This window comes from Amblyomma maculatum, unplaced genomic scaffold, assembly GCF_055883805.1.
Source record: "Amblyomma maculatum isolate TAMU_Amacu unplaced genomic scaffold, ASM5588380v1 scaffold_13, whole genome shotgun sequence".
Taxonomy (NCBI): domain Eukaryota; kingdom Metazoa; phylum Arthropoda; class Arachnida; order Ixodida; family Ixodidae; genus Amblyomma; species Amblyomma maculatum.
Window position 1 is genome coordinate 22,337,229 of NW_028146738.1, and position 13,799 is coordinate 22,351,027.

Sequence of the window (13,799 nt, forward strand, 5' to 3'; positions counted from 1 at the left end):
GTCAGCTGATCGCGGTCAACCGCATCTCTCTCACGCTGCGCGGTTTGTCGAGAGTGCTGCGCCGATCGGAGATCGATTTCTCCCTCCTTTGCGCGCGCATTGTAAGGCAGGACCGCTTTTGAGACTTGATGTCCCAGTGTCATGGCGTCTCCCCGGGGCTCCGAAACGCGTGCAGTTGCAACGCAGCGAAGCCATATTTGTGTCAGATGTGCCAAACGACAGCAGCTGGCGCTATTCTGATAAAATGGGGCGGCACCAAACTGCTCCACACTCGCGGGGCTTGAATCGGGTGCCGCCGTACTTCGGAAGTGCACGGATCCGTAACCCTGGTTCTCGCAGCAACGCGGGCTAACAAGTTGGAATTTTCAAGATATGCCCTCACGCTACCTTCTTCTCTGTCGCTTAAGTGACACGATTGGCGCCCGCATCGAGTTTGAGGCCGATGACAGCCTCCGGTTTGCGTGTGTTATAGAATCGACGCGATTCCGATTGGCCCCTGCCGATTAGGCTTAGCGTGAGTTGAACCGATCGAAGGTTTCGCTACTTATAACGCAGCAGCAGTTTGCTGGTGCGATTGACATGCGCAAATACGCCGATTTCTGCGAATAATCGCATTAAATCGGTCTGCATATTGTTCCTCCTGGGCGCTGACGAACGCCATCTGTTCGAGTAGTGCACACGCCGACGTCACGCCTGGCTACGGCCTGTAAGTGAGGAAGGCGTTCCATGTTATGTAATTAAATGCTTGGACCGAGTGAAGGGCAGTTACTCTAGTTAAGGCAGTTCTTGTATATGTATGGCAGTGTGGCGAAAGTAACGATCCAAATGGAGGTCCACTGGTTGGTTCCGCTGTGTTTGCAATTTGCCATTTGTTTCAATTGTGCAGCTTGGTTTCCTCGGCGCTCCGTCGTTTGTTTTGAAAATCGAGGATCAGATAGACTAGGCGCACGCTTTGTGCGCACTGCAGGCAGCGAAAAGGTTTGGTATTATTGCGCTGATTTACCAGCGTCTGCGTGAGGGAAGCACGAACGAGCGTAATATGTGGCGGAGCTGGGTGACATAAATAAAGAATCGGAGGTTTTGGTTCGCGCAAGGTCTAATGGAGTCTGATAACTGCGAATGAAAGTGAAAAGTCGCATATTGGTACATTTGAGTGCTTGCGAGTACATCGAAAGTGCGGGTTCTTCGGGGGAACATTGTTTGGCGTATTTCCCGAGGGTGCGTTTGTATTTAATTACGCAGCATAAAACACAAGCAAAAAAATGTCGGGCGGTTTTGGCTGATAGTGACAACTTTCATGGTTCGACACTTTTCGCATCACGCTAGCTTCCCAGCATTGTTTGCCGACATAAGGGATTTAGTAAGTACAAGCTTCGAGAACCAGATTGCTTCTAAATTGGTTGTTTATTCCTCCAAAAGTATTCGTGTTTGACGTTAAAGTGCTCCTAAATTGGCGTTCCTTTGCTGGGCTCCATATTCGAAATTCTGGTTCTGCCTGTAGGATCACTGGCAACGGTGTGTTTTTATTGGCCGGGTCTTGTTTTATATTTTTCTCTGCGTGTCAGCAAGAATTTCTTCGGTGGTTCGTGTATCAGTGATACTTTTTTATGAGTGCAGAAGCCCACATCTCTTTCAGGCCGCTTGCTAATTAACACGTAGTAATGGCTGCTGCCATTAAGAAAGGGACCCAGGAGGGAGGGAGAGAGTAGTGGGAAGCGCCCCTCCTTATACCCTGTTTTCGCTTATTCTTTTGCGGACAAAACAGGCAAGTGCTGTGGTGGGAAGTCATTTTAATCAGGCATGTGAAATGTAGAATGCTCTTTTCTCGATACATGCAATCATCACTGACGTAGCCACAGAGCCCAGAATTTCGAAATGGATTATCATCAGCATGGTCACACCTTGATACAAGCAGTCTTTGACTGCGGTTTGCTTGTTGGTGTTCGCTGTCGAAATGAGAGGTCCGGTCTGTGGATTACATGCGTTATCTCGTCGGAGACTGTTTTTCTTATTTTACCCGAAGTAGCGTCGAGTCCCGCTTGCTGTAGCGTCCGTCTTGACGACACTCCCTTGATTTTCCTTTCCGTCGCTCGCCGCCCCGTCCTTGCATCGGTCCCGTGGGTGCTAAGGGGAAACGTGCACCTTTGCTTTAGTCCGTAGCTCGGTAGCGACTTAACGGGACAGGATAAACAAAAGCTCTGAAAAGAAAAAAAAAAACATCGATTTTTTTTTTCTAATAATGAAAGGACATTTTTTTGTGCATCTTTTCCAGTATTACAGTTAATCCTGCACAAATTTTAGCGACATCAAAAAGCGATCTGGAAGCAAAGCGACCAGCGACACGCATCCGTTTTTGCAGTTTTTTTTTTCTTAACTTTCTTACAGCGTAAATCTACAGAAAACAGAACTTTCCTGATTTTAGCTAAAAGAGGCCGTCTGGCAACAGTGTTCAAGTTGTTAGCCAAAAGAATCCTCGAACGCTGTCTCGCTCCTGTCACGTGTCTTTCACCGGTTGAGCGGTGGTAGCGTTGCCTCTGGCGAATGTGCCGCGTCTTCTGCGACGGGCTATTTACTGAATGTGTTTGAGTTTTTTTTTTTTTTTTGACGTGTGCCAAGATGGGGAGGCAAAAAGTATTTCAAAAGCGCCGGTTTCACGGAAAACAATATACTTAGGATTCTGCACGAAAGCTTTAGCCGGGAGACCTATCAAGGGACCTACCAAGGAACCAGTGGTGGCATAAAAGTTTCGGGTGAACTGCAAATTTTTGGCAGAAGTGGGAACGCCGTGGAGTGCAATACATAAAAGTATCATGGAGGTGGTGACAGTAAGGTGTTTCTGGCGGCGACAGAATGCTGCCCCCAATGCTGCCCCCAAATGGTTATTTGGGGGCAGCATTGAAGTTACAAAGATGAATGTATTGAACACGTTCAGAAGAGAATGGGCACGATATTGAGATGGCTAAAAAAAAAAAAAAATAGAGAGAGAGAAGACAGAAAAATTCTCTGATGGAAATCGGGCAGAGGACAACTTGCGGACGCAGCCATATACAAACTTCACAAACTTACTACGGCTTGACAATAAGGAGAAACCGTTGGAAGCTTAGAAGAGATGCGGAAGGCCGTTTGGGCAACCTATTTTCACGTGGCATCATTTGCACGGGCCCATGTCACGGTCCGTGTCCAAAGCGGCCCGGCTCCTGGTGTGTAGAAAGGCAAGCCGTGCGTGCACGAAGAGAGTCTTCCGCCACCAGTCCGGGACGCGTTGAAGCCCATTTATCGGCAGCTTTCACATCCAGAACTTCTGTCCAAATGTCTGCACGGACGAACCCAGAAACGAAATGAGTCGTTAAATAGCGTAGTGTGGTAGCGTGCTCCAATAAATGTCTTTGTGGGCCTAAAGACATTGAAGGTTGCTACATTCGATTCGATCCTAACATTCAAAGATGGCAACACAGCAAGAACTGGGGTTTTTGAGGCATGCGGTGTACAAACTCTCCGCTGGCTAAAAGAAGTCGATCGGCGTTGAGCTCACTTCGCTGACAGAGCAACCACAGGACCGGGAAGCTAAAGCACAGGAATAGAAGCGCGAAGCTGGTCAAGATGATCACTATGCAGCTGGCTCATACTGAATAATTGCGTCAAAAATTGTTGGCTGTGTAAAAGACGTGGGATGAAAGTTACTGCTTACGTTAAACTAAGTTTTCTTAAAAGTTTTCGTTACATCGGTACCGCTATTTTCAATATTACAAAAGATACCACGCTGATTGTTTAGGTACACGGACTACATGGCAATATAATGAACCAAATTTAAAACTGCAGAGTGAATAGTGTTTGTTTAATGATAAGAAAATGTCCAAAACGTCGTTTAAAATTAAGTCTCAAAAAAAAAAAAGAAAAACGATAATAATTCGCTTTTTTTTTTTTGCATAACAAAATACTTTTGGTTTAGCAGACAGACGACAAAGTACTGAACAGAATCAAAGCAACCCCTTGGCGATATCTGTAATAGTTTTTGGAAAAAGTAACCACAATATGCCCAAATGTACAAGGGAAGTATGGGGCTTACCCGGTCCCGTTAAAAAAGCCGCAACTATTTATTCTATTTATTCTATTGGCCCGCTCATTTCTTCCTTGCTATATTTGCACCCGGTTGCAAGCGTCAGCCCGTGTGACGTCAGTGGCGATGCGGGGGCGCTGGCGACAGCAGTGACTTTTGTGGTGTAGGCAAAAGCCCCGGGCCACCTGCCTGCATTGGGTGCGCAGCACTTGCTGTGTATTTGAGCTTATATAATTCCCGATATTCCAGCAAGTTGTGGTGCGGTAGGTTGGGCCGCGAGGCACGTGAAAGAAAACGGCACCTCTTAACACAAATTCCCTGCGGTTGGACAAAGATGTAAGCGAAGGGCAGCGGAGTGGAGCGCGACAAGTATAGGCCCTTCGGCAACGGTTCGCCTTCGCGGCTAACGAGCATTGCGCTTCTGCATTGACATTTTATCAGTTCGTTTGCGGCTCTTAATCCTAATGGTTGATCGATGTTCAGTCGCGCGGTCAAATAGCGCAAGAACGAACGCCTGCAGGTTGAACGCAGGGAGCCACGATGTCAGATCCCACTCGTCTGTTCGTACAGAAGTGGACGCGAAAGGTGCTGCCAGTTACATTGAGCTGTCTCACTTGAGCACTAAGCGCGATGTTGCTCGAATAGCACGTGCCGGACTCGTGAAAGTAGCGCGCTTTTCTGCTTTCACTTTCGCGAGTTTCAGTAAGCCACTCTTTCGTGATTGGTTCTAGAAAGAGGGTAAACGCAGCAGGGATTAATTTACGCCGTTATTTACTTGAATGCCTGAATTTTCTTATTGCTGGTCGTTATAAGAACCTGACGAACACGCGATATATGTGCTACACAATCTGATCAAGCAGGAGAAGTATGATAATAAGGTATATGGAGTTTAAATAAAGCCCCAAAGTGAAATCTGCTAAGAGGGATGCCTTTTCGCACATGCACCTCTTCTGTGAAGCCAACATAGCGAAAGGAGAACGTTCTTACGGACCTCCATGTATGCATTAAGCTGTCAATGACCTTGAGTAGTGCCTCACAGCTTTCTTTCATATCGAGGGGAGTAAAACAACGCGCTAGGTGAGGTTACAAATAACTAAAGGATCGAGTTCTTACGCTAAGAAACTCCTATGACTAGCTAAGTTGCCTGCAATTTGCTTAAATTCTCTCGAGTGAATGTGTTTGGAGGAAAAAGACAAAAAAGATCGTCGTATGAAAGAAAAAAAAAAAAAGGATGGTGCAATCGTTCATGGCGTCGTCCCCCTTTCGGCATGCGCTAGCAATAGGCCCGGAAGTTGGAGTGTAGACGGCTAATATTTCTTATACCTTACACTTTATTATTTTCAGTTAATTTCATCAGTCATTGTACAGTCGCCTACCGTAGCCTTACCATACCGTTGGTGCCACGGAAGGAATCTGGTATAACACTCTGCCTGGTAATTTCGCCTAAGGAATTGGCTGAAAAATTTCAGTATTACTATCCAGGTATAAAACGAAACATTTAGTAGCAGAAGAGACGTACACGCTTTGAAATATTAGCATGCGCGAGCTCGTTTCAAAGGCAGGGTCGCTTGGTGCCGTACAGCACGCTGCGTTTTTGCCTGCACCCCCAAGTCGCTGCCAATCTCGCAGCGCCGCCTTTGTTTACAAACATGACGCTGTTTTATCGGCTGCCCGTTGACCGCCTGTTTATTTTGAAGTGGGCGAGATACTGCAGTATTATCAACTTGCGTGATCTACAGGACGCGTGTGCCGATTCATAGTCGGGAGCAGTGTTCTGGCCCGGTGTTCGCGCCCAGCGAGGATGTTCGTGTTCGGTGGCGACGAGCAGCAGCGGTGGAACAAAAGGCAAACGCGCCTTGTACGTGCGAGGAGGCCGCTCAAGGATCTGTGAAGCGTGGTGCTAGCTGAGCGCCCGGCGCCGCCGGTTGGGCCGGAGGAGAAGACAGTTGTGGCAGTGTGTTGCTCGGGAGGCAACGGCCGAGGGGGGGAGGTGGCGGGGCAGCACGCCGCGGGACTCAAGATGGCCCCGGCGCTGCTCTTTATCGCGGCCGGGTTCAGAGGTGGCCTGCGTGACTGGGGCCCGCTCCCCTCTCTTCCCCCCGCTGCCCCTCCTTTCTGTTTCGATCTTTGGCGCAGCGAGGGCATTTGTTTTTATAAAGGTAATGGGATTTTGGTCGGAAGGTGGGGGGGTGCGCTAACGCGTAACCTTCTTTCTCAGATGCGCGCCTTCGCGGCTCGCTGTTATGTTTTTGCCTGACTGCGAAGGGATGTTTTTTTTTTTTCTTTTCTTTCTTTCTGCCCTCTCGTTGAGTAACGGAGGATCGTGCCTCGCTCCTGGCGGCGGAACCCGCGAGGCTGCACCGAAACGAGCGCGTCTCGTCTGCTGCGCTCTCCCCTCGCTTCCTTCCTCGCGTCACGTGCCACATTTGCCCTCGTGGTGACGTCCCGTCTTCTTCCCGCCGGTCCGCGGCGACGCCGTCAACTTTCTCGCCGTGCAGTGTTCACCTCCGGCCATGTGTGGTCTCCCGAATGGACCTAGTTTTTGCTCCTCCTTTTACTACCAGTGTGCTGTCGTTGGGTTCTGCTCCGCCAGAGCCCCCGTTCGAGAGGGTTTTCCGCTGTGCCGGCGTGGCTTGCCGACCCCGGCCGTATTGGATTAGCATCGGCCGCACCTGTGGCCGTCTGCGTGATGGATGAAACGCCGCCAGCGGAGGCGTGCGCCGGGGGTATCCTGCGGGCGGCCCTCCGCTGGCTGCGCGCTCTCTTCTCGACGTTTCCCCTCCACTGCTTCGTCGGTGCTGGATGAAACTGGCGAAGCCCGTGCGTGGGGACGCTCTCGATGCACGCCCGGAACATGCGCCAAAGTTAGTCCTCTCGCCTGCCGCATTTCAGCGCAGATTCGCTCCGCGGCATTTTGAGCGAAGAAACGCTCCTCTTCTGACGTCTTGCGTGCGACCAGTGGCTCTTTTAATTATCCGTGTTTTCCATGCTCGTTTCATTCCGGAGCACGAAGCTGGGAAAAGGCGCTGCAGCTCTGCCAACGCCAGCTGCTCTCTTGCAAGTTAAGGCGCGGAAATTTTATTTACGGAAGGAAGAAAGCGAACCAGCTGGGCTGTGCTGCGGGGCGTAATCTGATGGTCGTTTCACCGTGCACTTTATTTTGCCGTCAGGCAGAGAATGTCGGCGCCACTTCACCGTTCGATAAGCACTTTCTTCAGTTGGCGCGCATTCGAGCGCTGGAAAATCGATGGTGCAATTCGCGGTTTGTTCTCCTGGCATTAGCTGGTTGGCTTCTCACGAAGAGGATCTGCTCGGCCTGGAGTATAGCGGACAAATGTCATTTAGAGCAGTTTATTTATGCTCAGAGAAAGTGTTTTTACTACTACTACTACTACTATTTACCAAAAATAAATATGCCTAAACTTCGTTCCGGTGAATTATTAGAGAAGCAGAATTTTATCGAAATGAACTGTGTTTACGTAATGATTTTGACGAAGGATCATTTTACGTAGGGGGCAGACTGACCAGCAGAAAGCGTGGCTAGGCTGGGATTCGAGGTTAACACAACAGCGTGAACATCTCTGAGCTGGCAAGGGCTAAGAGCGCCGTGGCCTCTCCACTAACAGTGCAGAGACACAGTGTCTAGATCGGTTTACTGAAAACTGTGGGGCAATTGGCGCAGTGTTTCTTCCAGTATCGATGTTTGTGCCGCTGCCACTTGGGATTGGACACCACGCGAGTGTGCTGCACGTGTACCGAAATGGCGACCGCTGTGGCATCGCTAAGCTCCCCCTAGCGTCTCGAGCGTAACGCTGTTTCTAACGCGCTAGCGGAGATCCGCCCTGTCGTCCTAACTAACGCAGTGTGCTCGACAACCACTGGCCAAATTCACGAGTGGGAGCGCTCCAACGAGCCCACCGCGCAGTTACGGTGACTGTCGAGCATTCGGAAAGCACAGCTACGTGAGCGTTTTGAGAATTCGAGCACGTTTGTCGACTGCATGCGTAGATCTCGCTGAACGTTGCCGGTATTCGGCGTCGGGCGGTCGTGCCTCGTAAACAGGGCAGTACGAGAAGTGCCCCGCGTCATGCGATGGCCGCAGTAAACGGCGGCGGTGCCTTATCTTGCATGCGATGCTGGCGCCGGTGGCTGTCCCAACAGTATCCTGTGCTTTTTCATTTTTCCAGGAAAGCCTTCTTTCGAACCCATTCCGGGGCCGTTTGGATATGTCGTTCCCAATCCGTACCACAACGGAGCCCTCGGCGCCGCCGTCTCAATGGTGAGTCAGAGCACGTTTTTATAGCGCACATTTCTTTTTGTTTTCTTTGGGCCGATGTGCGGCAGTTAGCGGCCGTGTTTGGAGGCTCGCTGGAGGTCCCCGCGGCGCGACCTGTTGCCGAGGGGGCGCGACGAAAGGGAAAGGTGACCGCCGCGTTTGCGGCAGTCCCGCCGCCGCCGGGCGTGTCCGCCAATGACGTCACGGCTGCGGCGAGTCTGCCCCGGGCGCGCTTGTCGCGGGTGCGCGCGCTCCTGGCTTGCGTCTGCGTTTCTTTCCAGGAGAGGTCGCTTGGTATGGTCCACCAAGAGGCCATGCATGCGCTTACATTGTTGTTCCCGATTTCTCTGCCGACACGCGTTTTGTGTGCATTGCACGGAACGTCGGAGTTGCGTTACGGCGGGAAAAGGGGTGACGAGTTGTGTGTGGATATGCTGGCGTTTCACAGGTGTGTTACCCTCCCAGGAACGTTGCGTGAGCACGAAAGCGGTCCCATGACTGCGCGTTCTTTTTTTTTTTTTTTTTTTGTAAGGCGTGTCACTTGATTCTTGTGCGTGCGTGTGTGCGTGTGCAATCATGATCGGCTAAGGTAGACGCTCGCCCTTTGTGTGCAATACATCTGACACCCGTGTTATGTCACTTGTACTACTGGGGCTCTCGATCAACGAGTCTAGCGGTCATTCGCAGTCTTTCATAACTCTTGTTTGGGCTAGTTGCTTTGGGGTTCACAGTAGGATGCAGTGCGTGCAGTCTTTAACCACGTTAATGAAACTCGCGTTGCTGTGTACAACGGTTGTCATTACGATATCGATGCCCAGAATGAGGTTTCGCAATTGCATTCAACTGCTGCGCTTCCATGCCTGGTAGTTGCGTGCAATCTGTTGTGCTCGTTGGGATGTCGTGTCGCGCGAGAAATACTGGCAGCGGTTGTCCATGTACAGTATTAGCCAAAAATATACGTATAGGCCAAGTTGTTTGCTTCTAAGCTCTGTAACTGGGCTCGTTGCGCGACTCCAGCGTTTGCAATCTCCCAGGTGACGAAGGATCTCGTCCTGCACCTTTTCAAGCTTAGATATTCTAACAGTGCTTCCAGGAGTCCCGTTATAGGGCTTATAATCAAATACCTTGGGCTATTATACAGTTTGTCAAAGGCTACATTGATTCATTTCTTTTCCCGCCATCGTTAAGCTGGTCGATTTTTGATGGCGGCGGAGAGCTTGCGCCGGACTTAATTGCATGCCAATATGCTACCAAGAGCGTAACCATTTGTGTAACTATTTGTGACGCGTTCTGTAGCGAGCAGATGACAGAGGTGAACATGCGTCTATATATGTCCGCTTCCACGAGAACCTCTCATGATCAATAGCTTTCTGGCGTCGGTTGTTGTTGCGACTGTAAGAAGGAGGAAAAGAAAATGCACGGGCCTGCAAACTGGCTCTTTAGCTGAGCCACCTCCGCTGCCTCGTGCGGACATAAGAGGAAATAGAGTAGAAAGAAAAAGAAGGGGGAGAGAAAGACGCGCGTCCCTACAGCCGTCGTCCACCACCGAAACGGTAGCGGGTGCAGTGACGGCCAACATAGAAATCCAGTGGCAGGCTAGCCCCCGCCGCAAGCAGCGGTGACCTACCAGTGCTACCAGTCCCAGCCCCGCAGGGCCAGGAGCAGCCACCCCTTCTGGGGTCTCTGGCTTTGGGACGTTAAATTAAACCCCATACACCAAACCAAAACACCATAGCTTCTGTCCAGGTCGCGGTGGTTTCTGGGCGGAGCGCTAGTGCAGGTTCGCTCGCTGACATTCTCCATCGCTTTGCAAGAGACTGCTATTTCACGTAGGAGCTTGCGGCTGGTGATGACTACTTGTTCGGGGCGATTACGTTGTCGTGTCGAGAACCTTTTGAACAGTTGCTGACAGGGTTCCCATGTGGGCGTGCACCGCATCTTGTAGCGTTTCTGAAGTCTCCCATTGACGCTGTGACGAATTGTGGAGGCAGGTAACGTCTTTACTGGCATCGTGTAGGCGGGACACCTTGCGTCTGTTGTGGGAGCGTACCTTCGAGTGCCAGCCAGTTCAATTGTGTAAAGCGAAAGGTAGCTCTCCTAAATGGGCAGTCGCTCTACGAATTGAGCTAACCAGGAAGTCTAGCGGATGGTGGGGCGAGAGCGAATTGATGAATAAACTCGAATCGGGAGCGGTGTCGGTTCAATGTTGTTAAGGGGGCCGGGACGACTGTGTTTAAATCTGCGAAGTATCTGATAAAGCTGTATAGTTTTCCTTTGTAGCCGCGCGGGTGCAGTCCGATAGATGCTTATGAGTAGTCTCCTGTTAGTCAACCGATTAACTGCAGTAAGCAATTCACGATCACAATAGCGAACAAATCGCGCTCAGCCAGGTGGAAGCGAGGAAGTGGTGCTCTCCAGTGTACAGGTGTGTGCTAGGTACTGGTGTAGCCGTACCTAATAGTACAAATTCGTTTCTTATCGATTCAAACTGAAAAGTTCTGTTGCGAGAAGAATACATATAAGGCCTCTGACCTTGCTCAAGTGTTGCATAGTTTTTGAAATCTATCAAAAATGCTCTCTCGCCAGGTTGCCCAATTTCAAATGTGTTTTTCTTCTTTTGCAAAGCAAGCAAAATGTTAAAAAAAAAGCCTCTGAATCGCGCTGCTTTCCGCCATACGACACACACACACACACACACACACACACACACACACACACACACACACACACACACACACACACACACACACACACACACACACACACACACACACACACACACACACACACACACACACACACACACACACACACACACACACACACACACACACACGTGTCAGAAGGTTATAAAATAGGTGTCGCTTTTTGACTATATACCGACATACTCCGTAACGCACGAAATGGTGCGATTTGTGTGTTCCTATCACATTTAAAAGCTATGTTCAGTGTAGGCGTATACACCAGCTATAGTAGTAGATCGTATTGTTAGAATCATCTCAATTCGAAATAGCGATTTTCGCGAGGTTCCTTTTCTCGCTCATCAAAAATGGTCGCATGGGCCCATTCATGAAGTCGGCGCTTTCTATGGCACGAACGCCGCTGTGCGTAACACTGTGTCCGTACTTGACTGCGGGATGATTATCGCATTGATCCCACGGCGGCCTGGGAGTGTCGTTTCGCAGTCGTCGCCGGCTGGCCCAGCACCACGCGCGTCGGGACCTCCGCGGGAGCTTCGTCCCTCCGCGTTCCAAGTGGGGGAGGGTTCTGAATTCTTTCCCCCGCTGATGCCTCTGGGCGTGGTTTGTTTGGGCTCGCTGCTGGTCAAATACGTTTCCCGGGAGGACGCGCTTCCTGCGGCCGTCCATCTTCGGCGGGGCCTGTTTTCTGCCGCAGAGGCGCCTCTCGCGAGCCGCGCTCGCCCGCTGGGCGCTTTCTCTCCCGCTGCTGCTGGCTGAGTCAGCCGGAGGCGCCAGATACAATGTAGACTGCCCTGCCCCGCTTCTTACCTGGCCTGACCCCACGGTACCGTCAGATGGCGTGGATTGTAAGCCTGCTTTCTGGCTGATCGTTATAAAATTATTTAATCGCAGTTACTGACCGAAGGTGAGGGACTAGGTAGCGGGTGCCGAAGAACGCTTCACAGTAATGTCCTGAAAGACGTTCCGACTGTTTGTTACCCGAGTAAGCTAGCTTTATTTCTATCGCCAGGTGCTCACCACGCAGGTAATGAAAGCTTACGCAATCACAACGCTATTGTTACAGTAATTTGGGCGCCTGTTACCCGTATTAATACGCGAGGAAAGTAACATATTTTGCTGCAATATAATATGTCTAGTTTCTTCGTCTTGTGCCGGTCGTCTGTACTGCAAAGTGAATGTTGATAGGTCAGATGAACAGAGGTGTTTGTTGGCTCTGACCTTTGCTCAGCATCTCCCTTGCAGGCAAATGTCGTAATTATTCTTGAAATTGATTGATCTATCTTGCTCGCTGTCGAGTCTCGAAATTCTTGAAATCTGGCACCGCGAACGGGTTGTAAATTCTCGAAGCGCCCGGGATATGTTATTCCCTCGAAATCGTTGCGTGCTGCCTGCCTCACGTTACCGCAGACGGGAGGCGGAGTAAAAAGTCTAGAAAACTACTGCTCTCGCAATATTAGCGTGCGCATGGCCACGTCAGGCGGCTGAGTACCACGGGACATAATCGTTGCACGGCTGAGCCTTGTCCTTGCTCGTGTCATTCCTGTCGGTATGCGGCTCGTGCTGTTTGCGTCCCCGTGCGCGACGTCGCCGTGGCAAGGAAGGCGAGCTGCGTCGCCCTAGCGCTTCTCTTCGGCCATTGTTTCACTGACGCGGGTGTTAGGTATCTGCGACGGACGACAGTAGTCAAAGGCTCCACCGGGTCAAACGGCGGTCGTTTCCACGCGCTCCCCCACCCTCTGCATCGATGATGCGCGCGAGTGGCGCGCCGGACGCGAAATGCAACGCCGGTTTGTCGCCTGGCCCATAGAAATATAGCGTTTAGGCGAAAAATGGTCGCGCGGTGCGCCTATTTATTTCTTTCTCTCGCGCTCCTCTTTGTGTGGCGGCCGGTCCTTGTGGCGAGGCACCTGTAACGGAAGCGGGGACCGCGTGGCGGCCAGCCCACGAGCAAGGTCACGAGCGACGTTGCGTATGCTCCTCGCAGCGCGTTTCTGGAGAAAACGGGAGGCGCGCGCTCCGAGGAGGAAGAGGAGGAAAAGATAAAGTCCGCCGTAGTGTTCCCGCCTCGGGACCGCGCTCCGTAAAGAAAAAAAAAAAAAAAAAAAGCGCATTGCCGGCTTCTCGCGAAAAGCAATTACGCTACCGGCGCCAGGTTGCGCGCTGTGCTAACACACTGGCCTCATGCTTTGCCCGCAGCATCGTCGTGCGTGCTCTGCGTTTGACGTGGTTCTCCCCCTGTCGTCGTTTCCGAAACCTGCGCATGACGGCGCTGATTGCTATGCGGAGAAATTCGCGGTGCTTTCCGGCCACCCTCTTCGGAGGCCTAACCGCATCTCCAAGCAACCCGCAACCTTCTGCCGAAGAGGCGTTATCCCAAGCCGTGCTAGTATTGTGCGGCACTGTATTCCTTGTGCGACCTGCAAATATGTCAAGATTTTTCACGACCGAGGGCTTTTTAATTGTCTGCCATTAAGGCTGTGACGCGCGTCTCTGCGCGGTAGGCGGGCCGCGATCGTAGCACAGGTTCTTGGAGCTGCAGCCTTTCCGGCCGCGTGCTGCAGAGTCGGTCACGGTGCAATCAAGCCCGGCGGAGCGTTCGCATAAACACGTCCGTATGCGGCTAGCAATTAGCCCAAGCTGGGAACACAGGTGTTCATGATTATGAAACGCGACTGGCAGAACTTTGGCGCGGAGGAAGCTGCGAAGCGAAGCCATTGCTTCTCCGGCCGCCTTTCTTTAACCGGATTACACGCGGGGCTCGAGT

The 13,799-nt window shown here is 51.2% G+C and overlaps 1 protein-coding gene across 3 annotated transcripts in view; it reads left to right on the forward strand.

The window, feature by feature from the left end:
* Positions 1–13,799, forward strand: part of pan (transcription factor pangolin) — a 215,918-nt gene that overhangs the window by 20,313 nt on the left and 181,806 nt on the right. For all 3 annotated transcript variants that reach the window (XM_084585839.1, XM_084585840.1, XM_084585841.1), the window contains one exon: positions 8,245–8,336. In XM_084585839.1, coding sequence (XP_084441965.1) covers positions 8,245–8,336 — 92 coding nt within the window. The remainder of the gene's footprint in view (positions 1–8,244; positions 8,337–13,799) is intronic.